The sequence below is a fragment of the Triticum urartu genome, chromosome 2 (assembly GCF_003073215.2).
Source record: "Triticum urartu cultivar G1812 chromosome 2, Tu2.1, whole genome shotgun sequence".
NCBI classification, from domain to species: Eukaryota; Viridiplantae; Streptophyta; class Magnoliopsida; order Poales; family Poaceae; genus Triticum; species Triticum urartu.
The window spans coordinates 614728720-614750747 of NC_053023.1; the positions used below are offsets into that span (position 1 = coordinate 614728720).

Below are 22028 nucleotides of genomic sequence, written 5' to 3' on the forward strand. Positions count from 1 at the left end.
AAAGAGCTTTCTGCGTTCCTGCCCACATGCCTAATGCAGGGCTGGGATTGGAGCTGCATATGCAATACGCTGCACAAAATCCTCTATATGTTATTTGTGTGTGACCCAGATTATATGTTGTTCACATATAAGATCGATATAGATAGGTTTTATTAGCACTACAACTGTAAAGAATATCAATACACTGCGGTGTCTAGCATGGAAATTACTCACAAAATTATACTACATCGCTTGAATTGGAAAGCGCATAACCACTAGCTGTGCATGGCACCGACCATATAGCAGCCATTTTGGGAGTACTATACAGCATGAGCAGCTAAATTGCTGTTACAATCGCCTAGGCGGTAGTACCTTATGACATTACACCCTCCAAATTGTGCATGCAAGTACAACCAATTTGGCTATACTTTATTAGTACATATATATAGAGCTTAATTAATAGCACTGCTAGCTATGTTTACGTACATTAATCATCTCACACCACAATATTTTTAAGCTTTATACAGTGATGTGCGTTAGTGTGTATCTTTTCGTATCTTGTGTCTGTATATGCCGTACGTTATTTCCACAAACCATTGTCCCCTCCGCTGGAGGCAGATGCCGACACGTAATCCAAGGCCTCTTCGTGCTTCCCCTCCGCCTGAAACGCCAGCGCCGGATTAGCGTAGCTGCTAGACTCCTTCGGAGTTGAGCCGTCGTGGCTGAGTTGGGACGCCATGAATTTGTCAAGGTCCCTCCACTCTCCGGCGGATGCGTCCGTCACATAAACCGGCTCGATCTCAAGCTGCCGAGAAGCTTGTCCGTCGTGCGTCTGGTTGCACGGTTGGAGACTGGCAGCTACGGCGCCGATCAGGTCCGGAAGCCCGGGCATCTCTAGCTGCGGGAGCTGCAGGAAGCTTGCCGGCTCCTGAGGAAGGAGCTGATGGTACTCCAGCTCCACCTTGCACGGGTGGTGGTAGGTCTGGTGGTGTCCATGATGGTACGCCGCGTTCTGGAGGTGGTGCACTGCCTGCCTCGGCGAGTCGACGCGAGGCGCCATGAACGCCACATGATCGTTGTTGAACCAGAAGGCCGAGTCAGTGGCGGCCATTCTCTGCACCGTCGCAACTCGCTTCTTGAACACCTTGCATACCACCCATCCTTCGTCCTGAATAACACCAAACGTACAACCAAATTAACATTTTCATTAGGGATGGAATGGTCCTGAAGAACGGTACGTATGACGCGAATAATTATTACTAGCATGCACATTTTGGGAGCTTGCCAGCTTAGCTTACGTACGTGGGGAGCTCCATTTTCGTTGGTCTCCAGGCGATACTCGTGCATGATCCAATCTAACTTCTGCCCATTGGGAGCCCGGCCCTTGTAGAAAACCAGCGTCTTCCTCATCCCCACGAGGCAGTGCTTCACGTAGATCGGCTTGTCCCGGCCGGTGGCCTTCCAGAAACCCGCCGTGGTTGCCCTGTTCGTGCGAGTGCCGGTCGGATACTTCTTGTCCTTGTGGCTGAAGAAGAACCAGTCGTTCTGGTCTTCCGTTCCGATCTTGCATCGTTCTGTTTGAGCATCGTTTGAGCTATGGTTAGTGCGTTCAAAAACTGAATTTAATGCATGGACTGGTACGTCATTCTTCTGCTAATCATGCTAGAGTAGTGTATTGCAAGGTCACGCTCATAGGAAAGCTTGTTTGGCTGTATTGTACACAACATGAATGAGTGAAGTTGTGATTACCTTGTAGATCCCAAGGTTCGATTTTGTACAAATCAACGTCTTTTATAATGTCTAAGTCAATCCTCTTCAGTTGCACCTTCTTCCTCAGGTAGTAATCCACCAGTTCCTCATCAGTGGGGTGGAAACGGAAACCAGGGGGGACGTGGGAGAAAGCATTCATCTTCTTCCACTGATCAAAATAATATAGGTGCTAGAAGCAAGTTAGTTGACAGTTGACACTACTGCCCCTGATAAACAAAAACATTCTTGAATCATGCATCTGATTATTAATTATGGTCACTCCATCTCCATTCGTGTGCAACATCTTATACTCCCTCTGGTATTAATACAAGGCAATTACAAAAAATTTACAAGCTCACTATCTCTTCCCGAGAAGAATTGATCAGATTTTTGCCTCGTATGATAGTGCTTATTTATGCAAATGTTGCAGCTAGCCATAGAGAAAGAGACACCACATGCAACATGTTTGATTAGCCCGGAACATGGGAGGTTTAATTTTCCACACAATTAATCGTGTTATTTATTAGTTGGCTTGGTTTTCTTCCTATCTGAAAAATGGGGTAGTGGTCTTGTATTGAAAAACGGCGGGAGTAGAATTTATTGCTATTGGGACTATAATATGCAGCTCTACATTTGTCAATCAAATTTGTAAGGCCAGCGGCTCTCCTCCTTTTCAACAAACAAAAGATCAACACATCTGTAAGTCACATTTCTAATCACTTCATATAAAACCTAACAAAAACTAGTGCAAATTTTGGAGGGTGATTGTAATCCAACGCCCATAAGGGATTAATTACTCCTAGGTTTGATGCTTCGTCGTCTCATTTATGTGAATTATTATTTCAGTGTGAGAGTGAGGCGATGTTCCCGTCAATAGTGAGGTATATGTGTTGATCATGAGGCCCCATGGTTTGAATCTTCAGTAGATATTGTGTGAGTGTGTGTGGGACTAGAAGCTTACTGGTGTGCATGTGTGTGTGAGTTTATGTAGTATTAGGTGTTTCTAAATAAAAATAATTGGGATTCAAAAAAGTTGACAGGCAGATTTTCAATTATTTGAAGCAAATTAGAATTAGTAGTGATATTCATATGTAAACATGTAATATTAGTTGTCATATTTCAAATTTCATGAAGCTATATTCACATTCAAAGTCGACACACTTTTGCGTATACATCTTTATATAAAAATGGTGAAATTTGAGGCCTTGCTAAGAAAGTGTGATAGCTTACTCCAAAAATCAGCATTATAAAAGATGTTTAATTCTATGCAAACTAGGTTGAATTGACAACGATTTCATTGCAATGAAATGAATTGGTCAAGTGTATGATTATCAAATTGCATGTTTCCTGATTCTTTTTCTTTGTCAACTCTTTGGCAATTTTCATGGCCTTTGTTTACTTAAAACTTCATGAAGGTGTGTTCGTACTCATCATAACTCTGTGGACTTCTATATAAAAGGTGTGAAGCTTGAGATCTTGCTGAAAAAGTGATAGCCTACTCTAAGAATATGCATTGGTGCAAGAACATCAAATGCTTGCTTAATTCTAGGCAAACCAAGTTGTAATTGTCGAATATACAAAATTTCACTAGGACAATTTTCATGGCCTTTTGTTTGGATTGCATAGCTTTGCTATGTGTGTGGTTAAAGCTAGGTTATTTGAAAGGTTAAAAGTGCAGATTTTGCTAAATTAAACTCACAACTATACATCTTCCGGCCAACTAGTAAAAAGATGAATGTCACTTTTGCTCTGTATAAAGGATGGGGATTTATAGAAAACTAATTTATGTTTAATAATAGCTCCTTTGAACTAGAACTAAAAGAGAGACATAAAAATAAGAGTAATTACGAACTCATGGCAGAAAGTACAATACTTTCTTCGTATGTAGGATTGCAGGACCATATGATTGAGCCCCATATTTTTCTATTGTTATTTTTCTTTTGTGCGGACGAAGCTAAATATAATGACTGCATTCCAGAAGCAGTAGATCACAAGTCAAAACTAATTAAATTTCTCATGTGGATGAGGAGGATTTAGATGTGCAATACTTAGAGCACATACATATGTGCTATAGCTAGGGTACATCTAGATGTGCCCTACTTATCACACATGTAAGTGACTCAATCAATCTGGAAAGAAAAGAACAAAAGAAAATGTTTGCACAAATTTTAGCGTAAAATCAATAACATAAGATTTAGATGTGCTACTTAGAGCACATCTAGATGTGCTATAGCAAAACTGCTATATCTAACTATCTACACATACGATCAATCAAGAGAGTGAAAGACAAGCACACTTGCACGCTGACAGTCAAGAATCTATAGCGCAGGAAGAACGTACCGGTGCTTCACCACGCCTACGCGCGTGCAGATGCGCGCACCGAGTTCTGCCAAGCGCTGCTTTTGCTCCAGGGCAGGGCCAACCTTTCGCTGCTCCCCCTCCTCGTCTTCTCCTCCGACAAACACCTCGAAGCAAGCGAACCCCTAACCCACGAAGCACGCTTCGGTCAGAACTTCAGCATGCACGGCGACGCAGAAGAGAAGAAGAAACCACGAGGTAAATGGATGCTGGTTAACTATCTTGCGTACCTAGCTGGCCCGCCCTCCTCTCCTGTGCGCGGCTGCTACCTTGCAGCAGCTAGACTCGAGCTGGCCTTCAGTCTCCGATGGAAGCCAGGAGCTAGCTAGCGTGCAACCTCAGCTAGCTAGTCCCCCGTCGCTGGCTTTCGCCGGATGGTCGGGTCGATCGATGGAGGGGAGGGACAAGCCGGGCTATATATATACACTGGTGGCCTGCTTGCCCCGGTGGGTGGCCGGAGAGCGCGGATGGATTGCGGGCCAAGGCTAGCTGCAATCCAGGAGCGACGCGGCGAGACAGCGACGGCGAGATCTGCCACGATCTCCCTCTCAGCCGCGTTTTCTATTGGCCTTCTTCGCCGTAACCGCCACCTCCCCCCACCCGCTCACGACAGCGACGCCGGCCTCCTCGAGCGACCGATCTATCGCCCCCGGCCGGCCGCGTCTCCTCGGCCCTCCGATGAGCTCCGGCCAAGACCGAAAGGGTGTCGCAGACTCCACTTCCTTAACTCGGCTCATCTATAGACTATAAGTAGAAAGGTGGCTATTCAGGGCGAGGCGCGCGGGAATGATGGCCGGGTAGGCGAGCGAGAGCAGAAAGCCACCTTTCTACTCAAATGCGCGGAGGCAGGGAGGATGCATGTAACGATGTAAAGGTGCTGCTCCGATCCTTCAACCCCTCGGTGATGGATTGATGGATCGATAATACGTGAAACGTGCATTTGGCTTTGTGTGGCCCTGAAACTGAAAGCAAGTAATTATGGTTATTACGGTTATCATGGGCGGTGCAATATTGGGACCAAACACATCCTGTTGCATGCACTTTGCCGATCGAGGAGGAGATGCATGGCGCAAGTTGGAATTATGCAATCATGCATGCATGGACCGGGGTCTGATGCAACTACTGTTGTCACTCATGGAGCACTTGCTCTCGCACATAATTTGCATTCCCTCGTTATACATAGTGTATACTGAAATGCATGAGGAGTTGTAATATAGGAGTACTAGTGTAAGTCGGAAAACATAAATATATGCCCCCAGAAAAAACATAAATATAGGAGTACTAGTGTAAGTCGGAGTATTAGTGGACGTGACGACAAATAGATGCCCCCAGCAAAACAAAAACACACACCAAATATATGGCCAGCTAACTGTCTGCACAATGTGTTAACAAACCATGGCAGCTCTCTGCTGGCTCACCTCGATGTGTGGTCGCTCTCGGCTCAGCCGGTTGGACCCTACTTCTCGACCGACCCAAGCAGTGTGTATCTCCGATGGGGACCCTCCTCCAAATGGAAATGCAGTGCCACAGAAGCGAAATACCTCACACCGTGCTCATCCTTGCTAAAAGTGGGACACGTACGGGCAGACTAAGCCTTTGAGGGCACGTAACATCCCATCTGGGACTGGGAGCAGCGTAGCTATATATAAATGATCTATACCCGATCCCGGGGCGTCAATCGCGCACCATGGATTTCCCTCTCGTCTAGTAGTATAAACGACAGTAGGTGCAGGATTGTGCAAGGTATCTGATCGAGTGTTTACAAAATATATACAAATGCCACTCCTACATGCAAAGTACTGTACACCAGAATAAGGGTTAGAAGTAATAAGTAAGCAGGTCCTGGTAGAAACATGGCTTAGCCGTAGGCGTGGGGGCGGCCTGAGTGAGTGGCGGTGCAGGTGCAGCCGCGTGCAGGCAGAGGCGGCCGGTGTGGTCCGGCGTGGGCTCGACCTCATCATTAGTTAATCCCTGCTTTATCTTTTGTTCGGAGCTGACCAGCTGCTACAAGGGCCCCACATAGCACACATATGTGCATGCATGCATGCTTGGCGGCCTTCTCTTCTCCAGAAACAAAAGGTCGTCTTGCTTTGGTGTAGCCAAGCATGAATGGGGCCTAGGTAGCTATATCTAATCGCATGTTCGGCACATAACTAGTTCAAAAATTAGCTTGAACCTGAAATAGAAAGGCGCGCAAACCTGAAATGTCAAGTCCACATCAGACGAGACTGATGACAGCGACGAACGAAACCGTAGCTGCAAGCAAGTTTCAGGAAAACAATGTTATCGGCAGCTAGCAAGCTCAATAACCTGGCGAAGCATGCGCTCATAGGCTGTCTTGGTAAGGCCCGGTCCCCTGTCTATTCCATTTTCCACACGCACACAGCGATGGCAATAGCATTGTGCAGCAATATTATCTACAGTAGCTACAGTCCCGCCGGTGGTCCTCGGAGACCGTGATACGCACGCCCTTTCTTCGCACGCAAAAATGAAAGCTCGTGATTGCTGCTAGCGCTAGATCACGCCCTCTTTTGGAGCTTGTTAAGATTACAATCCACACATGCACACACTATTCACGTGCGCAGCAACAAACTCGATCTCACCATACAATCTAGAATGAGATCCTTAATTTCATGTCTGTTCGTCGAGGAGCTAGCTCAGCTGGTTCTGCAGAGTTAACTTGGGGTGGCCTAGCTTGGTCCTTTGGCTGGAGCTTTGAGCAGTCGACACGCGTACTTGTGTGGCAGATGATGATGATGATGGCGATGCCCGGAGCAGGCGGCGTTGCAGCTGGGAGGGCGCACTGTTAGACTTTGGGAATACACAAAGAACAGCGCAAGTGGATAGAATAGATGCCCATCGACGCTTTTGCTTCGATGGCGATACATTCTCGGATCTTTGTTTATTTGGGTGGACGGTATGGTATTCTGCAATTGGTTCGGGTGTATCTTTGGGGGAGAAGTGAAGCAACAGGAGCACACGACATTCGGTGCGTCATCTCGATATATCTCATGCCTAGCTAGCTTCCGGTGTCCTCCTGCAAGTGGACTGACTCTTCAAATTAAATATATTCTGGAAAGGGCATTGTATAACGCAGATGTAAGTATGCACGTACTCGCACAGCCCCTACGGAAAAACCCGAGGTCGCAGAATTTCCATGAAACAAGATTTCTCCCCTATATAAAGCAAAAACAGTTGAACCCATACAAGGAAGTGAGAAGAACCTCAAAATAAAAACGACGTCGGAAATAGTCGGAAATAGTAACACTCGGGCATCTCCAACGCCGATCCACAAATTTACTCTGGCATCCGTTCACTGGCAAGGGGAGCAGTCCGCGGACACTGATACGGGAGCTGACCATCCAACGTTGCATGCGTACATTTCAAGCCGGGTTTCAACTACCGGACGAAATTCATGCAAACACGGCGTATTTATATAAACCGGACGATATTCATTACATTTTTGACATACTTTAACTAAAATAGGTAAAACTATGTGTAGGTCCGGCCGTGTATACCTCCATTCCCACGACACGGATATACTACACTAGTCTACTGCCGGCTGCGGCGGATCCCTTTGTCTTTCCCATGTCCGGCAACCCGCCCGTCGGACTGCGTGAGCCCCGGAGGTATATTCTTCCCCCGTATCTTTCCTATGCCCAATTGTGCCGCTCATCAAAGTGAAAAGGTGGTGCTTCAGCCGGAGGGGAAGGGGGGCTCCGCTTCTGTGAAGCCGAGGCGAGGGCCGACGATGATCTAAGCAGAGCCATGCAAGTCATCGGTTGTGCATGCCGGCGACATGCCGGCGATGGCCATCATGGGACCAGAGTAGCGGCGGCCTCCCGTGTTCTACTTTTTCTTGAAGTTGGCAGCAAACGCGGATGTGCTGGCGATCAACTCGTCAATCTCCGCGTGGTCGGCTTCTTTCTCCACGGACGGGGCGCGGTTCCGCCAATGTTGACGGTGGATGGCACGGAATCTGGCCTCGTCCATGGTAGCCATGATGCCTGTTCCGCCATGCTCCCCGCATGCCTGCCTGGAGCAACTCACCACTCCTCCGCGAGCTGGTTTGGAGTGGCGAGTTGTTGAACCACACGCCGGCTTGGAGCGATAACTTGACTAGGCGAGGGAGGTGAGCAGCGAGTTGCATGGCTCGTATAAGGCGGCTTGGGTGGGCAACCCAGACGGCTTTTGTGCCTGAGAACTGCTCTTCCTGCTCGCCGGATGCCATGGACAATGTGGAGAAAATGGTGTGTAACAAGGAGATGTGAGCAGAGTGTGGTGCGCTTTTTACCTGGTGTGTCGCATCGTTTAAATAATGGGGGGACGGCTGGAGCCAACTGGTGTTGTGTTTAATAACGGGCGGCTCACAGATGGACTTGTGGCCGGAGTAGGTTTTTAGGCACATGTGCAGATTTAATGATGGTGTCTAAATGCGTCGAGGAGGTGTGTTCAGTCGGGCGTGTAACAGGTAGCTCCCTTGGACGGCGCACCGCTTCAATGGAGAAGCCAGTGAGAGGTCGCGTCCGCTCTGGGCCGGCTTCAATGTGGAGCACCCGCTCTAGAGAGACATGAATGCGGGGAGCTTGCATTGGGTGGGAACACGCACGAGCGAGGGAGGATGGTTTTGGGTGGACCAGGGTGGTCAGAAGCGGCCGTGGGTGTTGTCCGGATGCCCGCAAATCCTCTTGGGGAACGTAGTAATTTCAAAAAAAATCCTATGCACACGCAAGATCATGCTGATGCATAGCAACGAGAGGGGAGAGTTTTGTCTACATACCCTCGTAGACCGTAAGCGGAAGCGTTATGACAACACGGTTGATGTAGTCGTACGTCTTCACGATCGACCGATCCTCAGTACCGAACATACGGCACCTCCGCGTTCAGCACACGTTCATCTCGGTGACGTCCCGCGAACTCACGATCCAGTAGAGCTTTGGGGAAGAGTTTCGTCAGCACGACGGCGTGGTGACGGTGTTGATGAAGCTACCGACGCAGGGCTTCGCCCAAGCACCGCTATGATATGACCGAGGTGAATTATGGTGGAGGGGGGCATCGCACATGGCTAAGAAAGATCAATGATCAAGTTGTGTATCTATGGGTTGCCACTTGCCTCAGTATATAAAGGAGGAGAGGAGGGGAGGCCGGCCGGCCCTAGAAGCGCGCCCAAGTGTGGCATCCTACTAGGACTCCAAGTCCTAGTAGGAGTCCACCAAGGGGAAGGGAGGGAGAAGGAAGGAGAGGGAGGAAAGGAGGAAAGGGGGCCGGCCCCCTAGTCCAATTTGGTTTGGGCTAGGGGGGCGCACGCCCTGCCTTGTCCTGCCTCCTCTCTTCCACCACTTGGCCCATGAGGCCTAATACTTCTTCCCCCGTATTCCCGTAACTCCCCAGTACTCCGAAAAATACCCGAATCACTCGGAACCTTTCCGATGTACGAATATAGTCGTCCAATATATCGATATTTATGTATCGACCATTTCGAGACTCCTCGTCATCTCCCCGATCTCATCCGGGACTCCGAACTACCTTCGATACATCAAAACACATAAACTCATAATACCGATCGTCACCGAACGTTAAGCGTGCGGATCCTACAGGTTCGAGAACTATGTAGACATGACCAAGACATGTTTCCGGTCAATAACCAATAGCGGAACCTGGATGCTCATATTGGCTCCCACATATTCTACGAAGATCTTTACCGCATAACAACATACGTTGTTCCCTTTGTCATCGGTATGTTACTTTCCCGAGATTCGATCATCGGTATCTCAATACCTAGTTCATTCTCATTACCGGCAAGTCTCTTTACTCGTTCCGTAATGCATCATCCCACAACTAACTCATTAGTCACATTGCTTGCAAGGCTTATAGTGACGTGCACTACCGAGAGGGCCCAGAGATACCTCTCCGACAATCGGAGTGACAAATCCTAATCTCGATCTATGCCAACCCAACAAGTACCTTCGGAGACACCTGTATAGCATCTTTATAATCACCCAGTTACGTTGTGACGTTTGGTAGCACACAAAGTGTTCCTCCGGTATTCGGGAGTTGCATAATCTCATAGTCATAGGAACATGTATAAGTCATGAAGAAAGCAATAGCAATATACTAAACGATCAAATGCTAAGATAACGGAATGGTCAAGTCAATCACATCATTCTCTAATGATGTGATCCCGTTAATCAAATGACAACTCATGTCTATGGCTAGGAAACTTAACCATCTTTGATTCAACGTGCTAGTCAAGTAGAGGCATACTAGTGACACTTAGTTTGTCTATATATTCACACATGTACTAAGTTTCCGGTTAATACAATTCTAGCATGAATAATAAACATTTATCATGATATAAGGAAATATAAATAACAACTTTATTATTGCCTCTAGGGCATATTTCCTTCAGTCTCCCACTTGCACTAGAGTCAATAATCTAGTTCATATCGCCATGTGCTTTAACACGAATAGTTCACATCACCATGTGATTAACACCCATAGTCCACATCGCCATGTGACCAACACTCAAAGGGTTTACTAGTCAGTAATCTAGTTCACATCGCCATGTGATTAACACTTAAAGAGTACTAAGTTGTGACCATCGCATAGGGAATGACTTTTCATTCTCTTTCTATTTTCTGTTGTGGTCGGGTTTTGAATCTTTACTCAACTTCACACCTTGCAAGACAGGCAAGAACTCCTTCTTTGACTGTTCTATTTTGAACTACTTCAAAATCTTGTGAAGGTATGTACTCATTGAAAAAACTTATCAAGCGTCTTGATCTATCTCTATAGATCTTGATGCTCAATGTGTAAGCAGCTTCATCGAGGTCTTTCTTTGAAAAACTCTTTTTGAACACTCCTTTATGCTTTCCAGAAAATTTTACATTATTTCTGATCAACAATATGTCATTCACATATACTTATCAGAAATGTTGTAGTGCTCCCACTCACTTTCTTGTAAATACAGGCTTCACCGCAAGTTTGTATAAAACCATATGCTTTGATCACTTTATCAAAGCATATATTCCAACTTTGAGATGCTTGCACCAGTCCATAGATGGATCGTGGAGCTTGCTCACTTTGTTAGCACCTTTAGGATCGACAAAACCTTCTGGTTGCATCATATACAACTCTTCTTTTAAGAAATCCATGAAGGAATACAGTTTTGACATCCATTTGCCAGATTTCATAAAATGCGGCAACTGCTAACATGATTCGGACAGACTTTTAAGCATCGATACGAGTGAGAAAATCTCATCGTAGTCAACACCTTGAACTTGTCGAAAACATTTTGTGACAACTCGAGTTTTGTAGATAGTAACACTACTATCATCATTCGTCTTCCTCTTGAAGATCCATTTATTCTTAATGACTCACCGATCATCGGGCAAGTCAATCAAAGTCCATACTTTGTTCTCATACATGGATCCCATCTCATATTTCATGGCCTCAAGCCATTTTGCGGAATCTGGGCTCATCATCACTTCCTCATAGTTCATAGGTTCGTCATGGTCAAGTAACATGACATCCAGAACAGGATTACCGTACCACTCTGGTGCGGATCTCACTCTGGTTGACCTACGCGGTTCGGTAGTAACTTGATCTGAAGTTACATGATCATCATCATTAGCTTCCTCACTAATTGGTGTAGGAGTCACAGGAACAGATTTCTGTCATGAACTACTTTCCAATAAGGGAGCAGATACAGTTACCTCATCAAGTTCTACTTTCCTCCCACTCACTTCTTTCGAGAGAAACTCCTTCTCTAGAAAGGATCCATTCTTAGCAACGAATTTCTTGCCTTAGGATCTATGATAGAAGGTGTACCCAATTGTCTTCTTTGGGTATCCTATGAAGACACATTTCTCCGATTTGGGTTTGAGCTTATCAGGATGAAACTTTTTCACATAAGCATCGCAACCCCAAACTTTAAGAAACGACAACTTTGGTTTCTTGCCAAACCACAGTTCATATGGCGTTGTCTCAACGGATTTAGATGGTGCTCTATTTAACGTGAATGCAGTTGTCTCTAATGCATAACCCCAAAATGATAGTGGTAAATCGGTAAGAGACAGCATAGATTGCACCATATCTAATAAAGTACGGTTACGATGTTCGGACACACCATTACGCTGTGGTGTTACAGGTGGCGCGAGTTGCGAAACTATTACGCATTGTTTCAAATGAAGACCAAACTCGTAACTCAAATATTCTCCTCCAGGATCAGATCGTAGAAACTTTATTTTCTTATTACGATGATTTTCCACTTCACTCTGAAATTATTTGAACTTTTCAAATGTTTCAAATTTATGTTTCATCAAGAAGATATACCCATATCTTACTCAAATCATCTGTGAAGGTCAAAAAATAACGATACCTGCCGCGAGCCTCAACACTCATCGGACTGCATACATCAGTATGTATTATTTTCCAACAAGTCTGTTGCTCGCTCCATTGTTCCAGAGAATGGAGTCTTAGTCATCTTGCCCATGAGGCATGGTTCGCAAGCATCAATTGATTCATAATCAAGTGATTCCAAAAGCCCATCAGTATGGATTTTCTTCATGCGCTTTACACCAATATGACCTAAACGGCAGTGCCACAAATAAGTGGCACTATCATTATTAACTTTGCATCTTTTGGCTTCAATACTATGAATATGTGTATCACTATGATCGAGATTCAATAAACCATTCACCTTGGTGTATGACCATTGAAGGTTTTATTCATGTAAACAGAACAACAATTATTCTCAGACTTTAAATGAATAACCGTATTGCAATAAACATGATCAAATCATATTCTTGCTTAACGCAAACACCAAATAACATTTATTTAGGTTCAACACTAATCCCGAAAGTATAGGGAGTGTGCGATGATGATCATATCAATCTTTGAACCACTTCCAACACACATCGTCACTTCACCCTTAACTAGTCTATATTCATTCTCCAACTACCGTTTCGAGTTACTAATCTCAGCAACTGAACTAGTATCAAATACTGAGGGGTTGCTATAAACACTAGTAAAGTACACATCAATAACATGTATATCAAATATACCTTTGTTCACTTTGCCATCCTTCTTATCCGCCAAATACTTGGGCCATTCTGCTTCCAGTGACCAGTCCCTTTGCAGTAAAAGCACTTAGTCTCAGGCTTAGGTCTAGACTTGGGCTTCCTCACTTGAGCAACAACTTGCTTGTCGTTCTTCTTGAAGTTCCCCTTCTTCCCTTTGCCCTTTTCTTGAAACTAGTGGTCTTTCCAACCATCAACACTTGATGCTTTTCTTGATTTCTACCTTCGTCGATTTCAGCGTCACGAAGAGCTTGGGAATCGTTTCCGTTATCCCTTGCATATTATAGTTCATCACGAAGTTCTAGTAACTTGGTGATTGCTACCTCTTGAGCACTGCGTTGTTTTCCCTTGAAGAGGAAAGGGTGATGCAGTAAAGCAGCGTAAGTATTTCCCTCAGTTTTTGAGAACCAAGTTATCAATCCAGTAGGAGACCACGCGCGAGTCACCTCGTACCTACACAAACAAATAAGAACCTCGCAACCAACGCGGTAAAGGGGTTGTCAATCCCTTCACGACCACTTGCAAGAGTGAGATCTGATAGAGATGATAATAATAAGATAAATATTTTTGGTATTTTTATGATATAGATTGAAAGTAAAGATTGCAAAATAAAATAGATTGGAAACTTGTATGATGGAGAATAGACCCGGGGGCCATAGGTTTCACTAGTGGCTTGTCTCAAGATAGCATAAGTATTACGGTGGGTGAACAAATTACTGTCGAGAAATTGATAGAAAAGTGAATAATTATGAGAATATCTAGGCATGATCATGTATATAGGCATCACGTCCGTGACAAGTAGACCGAAATGATTCTGCATCTACTACTATTACTCCACACATCGACCGCTATCCAGCATGCATCTAGAGTATTAAGTTCATAAGAACAGAGTAACGCCTTAAGCAAGATGGCATGATGTAGAGGGATAAACTCATGCAATATGATGTAAACCCCATCTTTTTATCCTCGATGGCAACAATACAATACGTGTCGTTTCCTTTTCTATCACTCGGATCGAGCACCGCAAGATTGAACCCAAAGCTAAGCACTTCCCCCATTGCAAGAAAGATCAATCTAGTAGGCCAAACCAAACTGATAATTCGAAGAGACTTGCAAAGATAAATCAATCATACATAAAAGAATTCAGAGAAGATTCAAATATTGTTCATAGATAGACTTGATCATAAACCCACAATTCATCGGATCTCGACAAACACACCACAAAAGAAGATTACATCGAATAGATCTCCAAGAGAATCAAGTAGAACTTTGTATTGAGATCCAAAGAGAGAGAAGAAGCCATCTAGCTACTAGCTATGGACCCCAAGGTCTAAAGTAAACTACTCACACATCATCGGAGAGGCCATGGAGTTGATGTAGAGGCCCTCTGTGATCAATGCCCCCTCCAGCGGATCTCCAGAAAAGGCCCCAAGATGGGATCTCTTGGGTACAGAAGGTTGTGGCGGTGGAAATAGGGTTTCGTGGTGCTCCTGGATGTTTTCGGGGTATGCGAACATATATAGGGGGAAGAAGTAGGTCGGTTGAGCCACGAGGGGCCCACGAGGGGGAGGGCGTACCCAGGGGGTAGGTGCGCCCCCTGCCTCGTGGCCGCCTCGTTCGTTTCTTGATGTCCACTCCAAGTCTTCTGGATCACGTTTGTTCCAAAAACGTCGTTCCCGAAGGTTTCATTCTGTTTGGACTCCATTTGATATTCATTTTCTACGAAACACTGAAATAGGCAAAAAAACAGTAATTCGGGCTGGGCCTCCGGTTAATAGGTTAGTCCCAAAAATAATATAAAAGTGTAAAATAAAGCCCATTAACATCTAAAACAGATAATATAATAGCATGGAACAATCAAAAATTATAGATACGTTGGAGACGTATCAAGCATCCCCAAGCTTAATTCCTGCTCGTCCTCGAGTAGGTAAATGATAAAAACAGAAATTTTGATGTGGAATGCTTTCTAGAATAATCTTCAATGTTGTGGCATGAATGTTCATATCCGAAAGATTCAAGATAAAAGTTTATTGTTGACATAAAAATAGTAATACTCCAAGTATGTTAATCAAGCAATTATGTATTATCAAAATACCATAGCCAAAGAAAACTTATCCCTAAAGTCATATAGTTTGGCCATGCTTCATTTTTGTCACACAAAATGCTCTCATCATGCACAACCCCGATGACAAGCCAAGCAATTGTTTCATACTTAGCTTTTTCAAACTCTTTCAACTTTCACGCAATATATGAGCGCGAGCCATGGACATAGCACTATGGGTGGAATAGAATATGATGATTGAGGTTGCGTGAGAAGACAAAAAGGGAGAAAGTCTCACATTGACGCGGCTAATCAATGGGCTATGGAGATGCCCACCGATTGATGTCAATGCAAGGAGTAGGGATTGCCATGCAACAGATGCACTAGAGCTATGAATATGTGAAAGCTCATAAAAGAAACTAAGTGGGTGTGCATCCAACTCGCTTGCTCACGAAGACCTAGGGCATTTGAGGAAGCCCATTATTGGAATATACAAGCCAAGTTCTATAATGTAAAATTCCCACTAGTATATGAAAGTGACAAAATAAGAGACTCTCTATCATGAAGATCATGGTGCTACTTTGAGGCATAAGTGTGGAAAAAGGATAGTAACATTGTCCCTTCTCTCTTTTTCTCTCATTTATATTTTTTTGGACCTTCTTTTTTTTGGCCTCTTTTCTCTTTTTTTTTTATTTTTCGTCTGGAGTCTCATCCCGACTTGTGGGGGAATCATAGTCCCCATCATCCTTTCCTCACATGGGACAATGCTCTAATGATGGTCATCACACTTTTATTTTCTTACAACTCAAGAATTACAACTCGATACTTAGAACAAAATATGACTCTATGTGAATGCCTCCAGCGGTGTACCGTGATTGCGATGAATCAAGAGTGACATGTATGAAAAATTTACGAACGGTGGCTTTGCCACAAATACGATGTCAACTACATGATCATGCAAAGCAATATGACAATGATGATGCGTGTCATAATAAATGAAACGGTGGAAAGTTGCATGGCAATATATCTCGGAATGGCTATGGAAATGCCATAATAGGTAGGTATGGTGGCTGTTTTGAGGAAGATATAAGGAGGCTTATGTGTGATAGAGTGTATCATATAACGGGGTTTGGATGTACCGGTGAATTTTGCACCAACTCTCAAGGTGAGAAAGGGCAATGCACGGTACCGAAGAGGCTAGCAATGATGGAAGGGTGAGAGTGCGTATAATCCATGGACTCAACATTAGCCATAAAGAACTCACATACTTATTGCAAAAATCTACAAGTCATCAAAACCAAGCACTACGTGCATGCTCCTAGGGGGATAGATTGGTAGGAAAAGATCATCGCTCGTCCCCGACCGCCACTCATAAGGAAAGCAATCAAAGAACACCCCATGCTTCAAATTTGTCACATAACGTTCACCATACATGCATGCTACGGGACTTGCCAACTTCAACACAAGTATTCATCAATTTCACAATTACTCAACTAGCACACTTCTAATATTACCACCTTTATATCTCAAAACCATCTATCAAGCATCCAACTTCTCTTAGCATTTAAAATTTATAACCAAAGTGAATTACCATGCTGTTCTAAAGGACTCTCAAAATGATATAAGTGAAGCATGAGAGATCAATTATTTCTATAAAATAGAACCACCGTCGTGCTCTAAAAGATATAAGTGAAGCACTAAAGCAAAAATTATCCAACTCAAAAGATATAAGTGAAGCACATAGAGTATTCTAATAAATCCTAATTCATGTGTGTCTCTCCCAAAAGGTGTGTACAACAAGGATGATTGAGTTAAACTAAAAAGCAAATACCCAAATCATACAAGATGCTCCAAGCAAAACACATATCATGTGGCGAATAAAAATATAGCTCCAAGTAAAGTTACCGATGGACGAAGACGAAAGAGGGGATGCCTTCCGGGGCATCCCCAAGATTAGGCTTTTGGTTGTCCTTGGATTTTACCTTGGGGTGCCGTGGGCATCCCCAAGCTTAGGTCTTTCCACTCCTTGTTCCATAATCCATCAAATCCTTACCCAAAACTTAAAAACTTCACAACATAAAACTTAAAAGAAAATCTTCGTGAGCTCCGTTAGTGAAAGAAAACAAACCACCACTTCAAGGTACTGTACTGAACTCATTCATTATTTATATTGGTGTTAAACCTACTGTATTTCAACTTCTCTATGGTTTATAAACTCTATTACTAACCATAGATGCATCGAAATAAGCAAACAGCACACGAAAAACAGAATATGTCAAAAACAGAACAGTCTGTAGTAATTTGTAGCTAACGCAAACTTATTGAACCCCAAAAATTATAAAATAAATTTCTGGAAGTGAGGAATTTATCTATTAATCATCTTCTAGAAGAATTAACTAAATAGCACTCTCTAATAAAAAATGGCTGCAATTCTCGTGAGCGCTAAAGTTTCTGTTTTTTACAGCAAGATCAAAAAGACTTTGCCCAAGTCTTCCCAACGGTTCTACTTGGCACAAACACTAATTAAACACAAAAAACACAACAAAAACAGAGGCTAGATAAATTATTTATTAATAAACAGGAACAAAAAGCAAGGAATAAAAATAAAATTGAGTTGCCTCCCAACAAGCGTTGTCGTTTAACGCCCCTAGCTAGGCATAAAAGCGAAGATAGATCTAGGTATTGCCATCTTTGGTAGGAAATACATAAGTGGCTCTCATAATAGATTCATATGGTAATTTAATTTTCTTCCTAGGTAAGTGTTCCATGTCTTTCCTTAACAGAAATTGGAATCTAATATTCCCTTCCTTCATATCAATAATTGCACCAATCGTTCTAAGGAAAGGTCTACCAAGAATAATAGGACATGAAGGATTGCAATCTATATCAAGAACAATGAAATCCACGGGAACATAATTCCTATTTGCAACAATAAGAACATCATTAATTTTTCCCATAGGTTTCTTAATGGTGGAACCCGCAAGGTGCAAGTTTAAAGAACAATCATCAAATTCATGGAAACCTAGCAAATCACACAAAGTTTTTGGGATCGTGGAAACACTAACAAACAAATCACACAAAGCATAGCATTCATGATCTTTAATTTTAATTTTAATTGTAGGTTCCCACTCATCATAAAGTTTTCTAGGGATAGAAACTTCCAACTCAAGCTTTTCTTCATAAGATTGCATCAAAGGATCAACGATATGTTTAGTAAAAGCTTTATTTTGACTATAAGCATGAGGAGAATCTAGCATGATTGCAACAAGGAAATACAATCTACCAAATAACAATTATCATAATTAAATTCCTTGAAATCCAAGATAGTGGGTTCATTGCTATTTAAAGTTTTGACCTATCCAATCCCACTTTTATCAATTTTTGCATCAAGATCTAAAAACTCCGAATCATTGTGACGCCTTCTAAATAAAGTTGACTCATCTCAAGTACCATCATTATCAAGATTGATATTGCAAAACAAAGATTTAATAGGGGACACATCAATCACTTTTAGATCTTCATCCTTATTATCATGAAAACTAGAAGAACACGCTTTCACAAAGCAATCTTTCTTAGCACGCATCCTAGCGGTTCTTTCTTTGCACTCATCAATGGAAATTCTCATGGCTTTGAGAGACTCATTGATATCATGCTTAGGTGGAATAGATCTAAGTTTCAAGAATCAACATCAAGAGAAATTCTATCCACGTTCCTAGCCAACTCATCAATCTTAAGTAATTTTTCTTCAATCAAAGCATTGAAACTCTTTTGCGAACTAATAAATTCTTTAATAATAAATTCAAAATCGTAGAGCATCTTATTATAATTTCCATAAGAATTGTTGTAGGAATTACCATAATTATTAGAGGGATTACTAGGAAACGGCCTAGAATTAAAATTACCTCTATATGCGTTGTTACCAAAATTGTTCCTACCAACAAAATTCACATCCATAGATTCATTATTATTCTCAATCGAAGTAGACAAAGGCATATCATTAGGATCAGTAGGAGCACTCTTATTAGCAAACAATTTCATAAGTTCATCCATCTTTCCACTCAAAACATTAATCTCTTCAATTGCATGCACCTTTTTACTAGTAGATCTTTCAGTATGCCATTGAGAATAATTAACCATAATATTATCTAGGAGTTTGATAGCTTCTCCTAAAGTGATTTCCATAAAAGTGCCTCCCGCGGCCGAATCTAAAAGATTTCTAGAAGCAAACTTCAAGCCGGCATAAAAATTTTGTATAATCATCCAAAGATTCAAACCATGTGTAGGGAAATTATGTATCATTAATTTCATCCTCTCCCAAGCTTGTGCAACATGTTCATGATCAAGTTTCCTAAAATTCATAATATCGTTTCTAAGAGAGATGATCTTAGCGGGAGGAAAATACTTAGAGATAAAAGCATCTTTGCACTTATTCCATGAATCAATACTATTTTTAGGCAAGGACGAAAACCAACCTTTAGCACGATCTCTAAGCTAAAATGGAAATAGCTTAAGTTTAACAATATCATTATCCACATCTTTCTTCTTTTGCATATCACACAAATCAACAAAGTTGTTTAGATGGGTAGCGGCATCTTCGCTAGGAAGGCCAGAAAACGGATCTTTCATGACAAGATTCAATAAAGTAGTATTAATTTCACAAGATTCAACATCGGTAAGAGGAGCAATCGGAGTGCTAATAAAATCATTATTGTTGGTATTGGCAAAGTCACACAATTTAGTATTATCTTGAGCCATCGTGACAAGCAAACAATCCAACACACAAGCAAACAAGCGAAGAAAAAGCGAATGGAAAGAGAGAGCGAAAGGAAAAAAGGGCGAATAAAACAGCAAGGGTGAAGTGGGGGAGAGGAAAATGAGAGGCAAATGGCAAATAATGTCATGCGAAGGATAAGAGTTGTTATGGGTACTTGGTATGTCTTGACTTGGCGTAGATCTCCCCAGCAACGGCACCAGAAATCCTTCTTGCTAGCTCTTGAGCACTGCGTTGGTTTTCCCTTGAAGAGGAAAGGGTGATGCAATAAAGCAGCGTAAGTATTTCCCTCAGTTTTTGAGAACCAAGGTATCAATCCAGTAGGAGACCACGCGCGTACCTACACAAACAAATAAGAACCTCGCAACCAACGTGATAAAGGGGTTGTCAATCCCTTCACGGCCACTTGCAAGAGTGAGATCTGATAGAGATGATAATAATAAGATAAATATTTTTGGTATTTTTATGATATAGATTGAAAGTAAAGATTGCAAAATAAAATAGATTGGAAACTTGTATGATGGAGAATAGACCCGGGGGCCATAGGTTTCACTAGTGGCTTCTCTCAAGATAGCATAAGTATTACGGTTGGTGAACAAATTACTGTCGAGCAATTGATAGAAAAGCGAATAATTATGAGAATATCTAGGCATGATCATGTATATAGGCATCACGTCCGTGACAAGTAGACCGAAATGATTCTGCATCTACTACTATTACTCCACACATCGACCGCTATCCAGCATGCATCTAGAGTATTAAGTTCATAAGAACAGAGTAACGCCTTAAGCAAGATGGCATGATGTAGAGGGATAAACTCATGCAATATGATGTAAACCCCATCTTTTTATCCTCGATGGCAACAATACAATACATGTCATTTCCCTTTCTATCACTCGGATCGAGCACCGCAAGATTGAACCCAAAGCTAAGCACTTCTCCCCATTGCAAGAAAGATCAATCTAGTAGGCCAAACCAAACTGATAATTCGAAGAGACTTGCAAAGATAAATCAATCATACATAAAAGAATTCAGAGAAGATTCAAATATTGTTCATATATAGACTTGATCATAAACCCACAATTCATCGGATCTCGACAAACACACCACAAAAGAAGATTACATCGAATAGATCTCCAAGAGAATCAAGTAGAACTTTGTATTGAGATCCAAAGAGAGAGAAGAAGCCATCTAGCTACTAGCTATGGACCCCAAGGTCTAAAGTAAACTACTCACACATCATCGGAGAGGCCATGGAGTTGATGTAGAGGCCCTCTGTGATCAATGCCCCCTCCAGCGGATCTCCAGAAAAGGCCCCAAGATGGGATCTCTTGGGTACAAAAGGTTGTGGCGGTGGAAATAGGGTTTCGTGGTGCTCCTGGATGTTTTCGGGGTATGCGAACATATATAGGAGGAAGAAGTAGGTCGGTTGAGCCACAAGGGGGGAGGGCAAGCCCAGGAACAATCAAAAATTATAGATACGTTGGAGACGTATCAATGATAGTGACTCGAGAACTCTGTCAATCACTATCTTATCTGGAAAATTAACTTTCACTTGATTCAAGTGATTATAGTACTTAGACATTCTGAGCACATGCTCACTAGCTGAGCTATTCTCCTCCATCTTGTAGGCAAAGTGTTTGTCAAAGGTCTCATACCTTTCGACATGGACATGAGTCTGAAATACTAATTTCAACTCTTGGAACATCTCATATGCTCCGTGGCGTTTAAAACGTCTTTGAAGCCCCGATTCTAAGCCGTAAATCATGGTGCACTAAACTATCAAGTAGTCATCATATCGAGCTTGCCAAACGTTCATAGCATCCGCATTTGCTCCTGCAATCGGTCTGTCACCTAGCAGTGCATCAAGGACATAATTCTTCTGTGCAGCAATGAGGATAATCCTCAGATCACTGATTCAATCCGCATCATTGCTACTATCATCTTTCAATATAGTTTTCTCTAGGAATATATCATAAATAAAATGGGGAAGCTATACACGAGCAATTGATCTACAACATAGATATGCAAATACTACCAGGACTAAGTT

General features: G+C 42.7%; 1 protein-coding gene across 2 annotated transcripts; it reads right to left on the minus strand.

Annotated features, from left to right (window-relative positions):
• Nucleotides 1–279: 279 nt before the first annotated feature.
• On the minus strand, nt 280–4861 carry LOC125539193 (NAC domain-containing protein 7-like). 2 transcript variants are annotated; one of them, XM_048702565.1, is made up of 5 exons: nt 4317–4861; nt 4069–4211; nt 1729–1918; nt 1282–1553; nt 280–1147 (listed from the first exon to the last, which is right to left on the minus strand). In XM_048702565.1, the coding sequence occupies exons 3-5, from the start codon at nt 1886–1888 to the stop codon at nt 560–562; spliced, it is 1020 nt and encodes a 339-aa protein (XP_048558522.1). In that variant the 5' UTR covers nt 1889–1918; nt 4069–4211; nt 4317–4861; the 3' UTR covers nt 280–559. The 2 variants fall into 2 exon arrangements, with proteins under 2 accessions (XP_048558522.1, XP_048558521.1); XM_048702564.1 differs by having other exon boundaries at nt 1729–1897; nt 4317–4856.
• Nucleotides 4862–22028: the final 17167 nt, after the last annotated feature.

What these genes read in the sequence shown, in the direction of transcription:
- LOC125539193 (XM_048702565.1), bottom strand. Translation starts at nt 1,888, where the DNA reads ATGAATGCTTTCTCCCACGTCCCCCCTGGTTTCCGTTTCCACCCCACT. An exon ending in CGAACCTTGGGATCTACAAG is followed by an intron (nt 1,554 to 1,728) that starts GTAATCACAACT and finishes ATGCTCAAACAG; the next exon opens with AACGATGCAAGATCGGAACG. An exon ending in ACGAAAATGGAGCTCCCCAC is followed by an intron (nt 1,148 to 1,281) that starts GTACGTAAGCTA and finishes GGTGTTATTCAG; the next exon opens with GACGAAGGATGGGTGGTATG.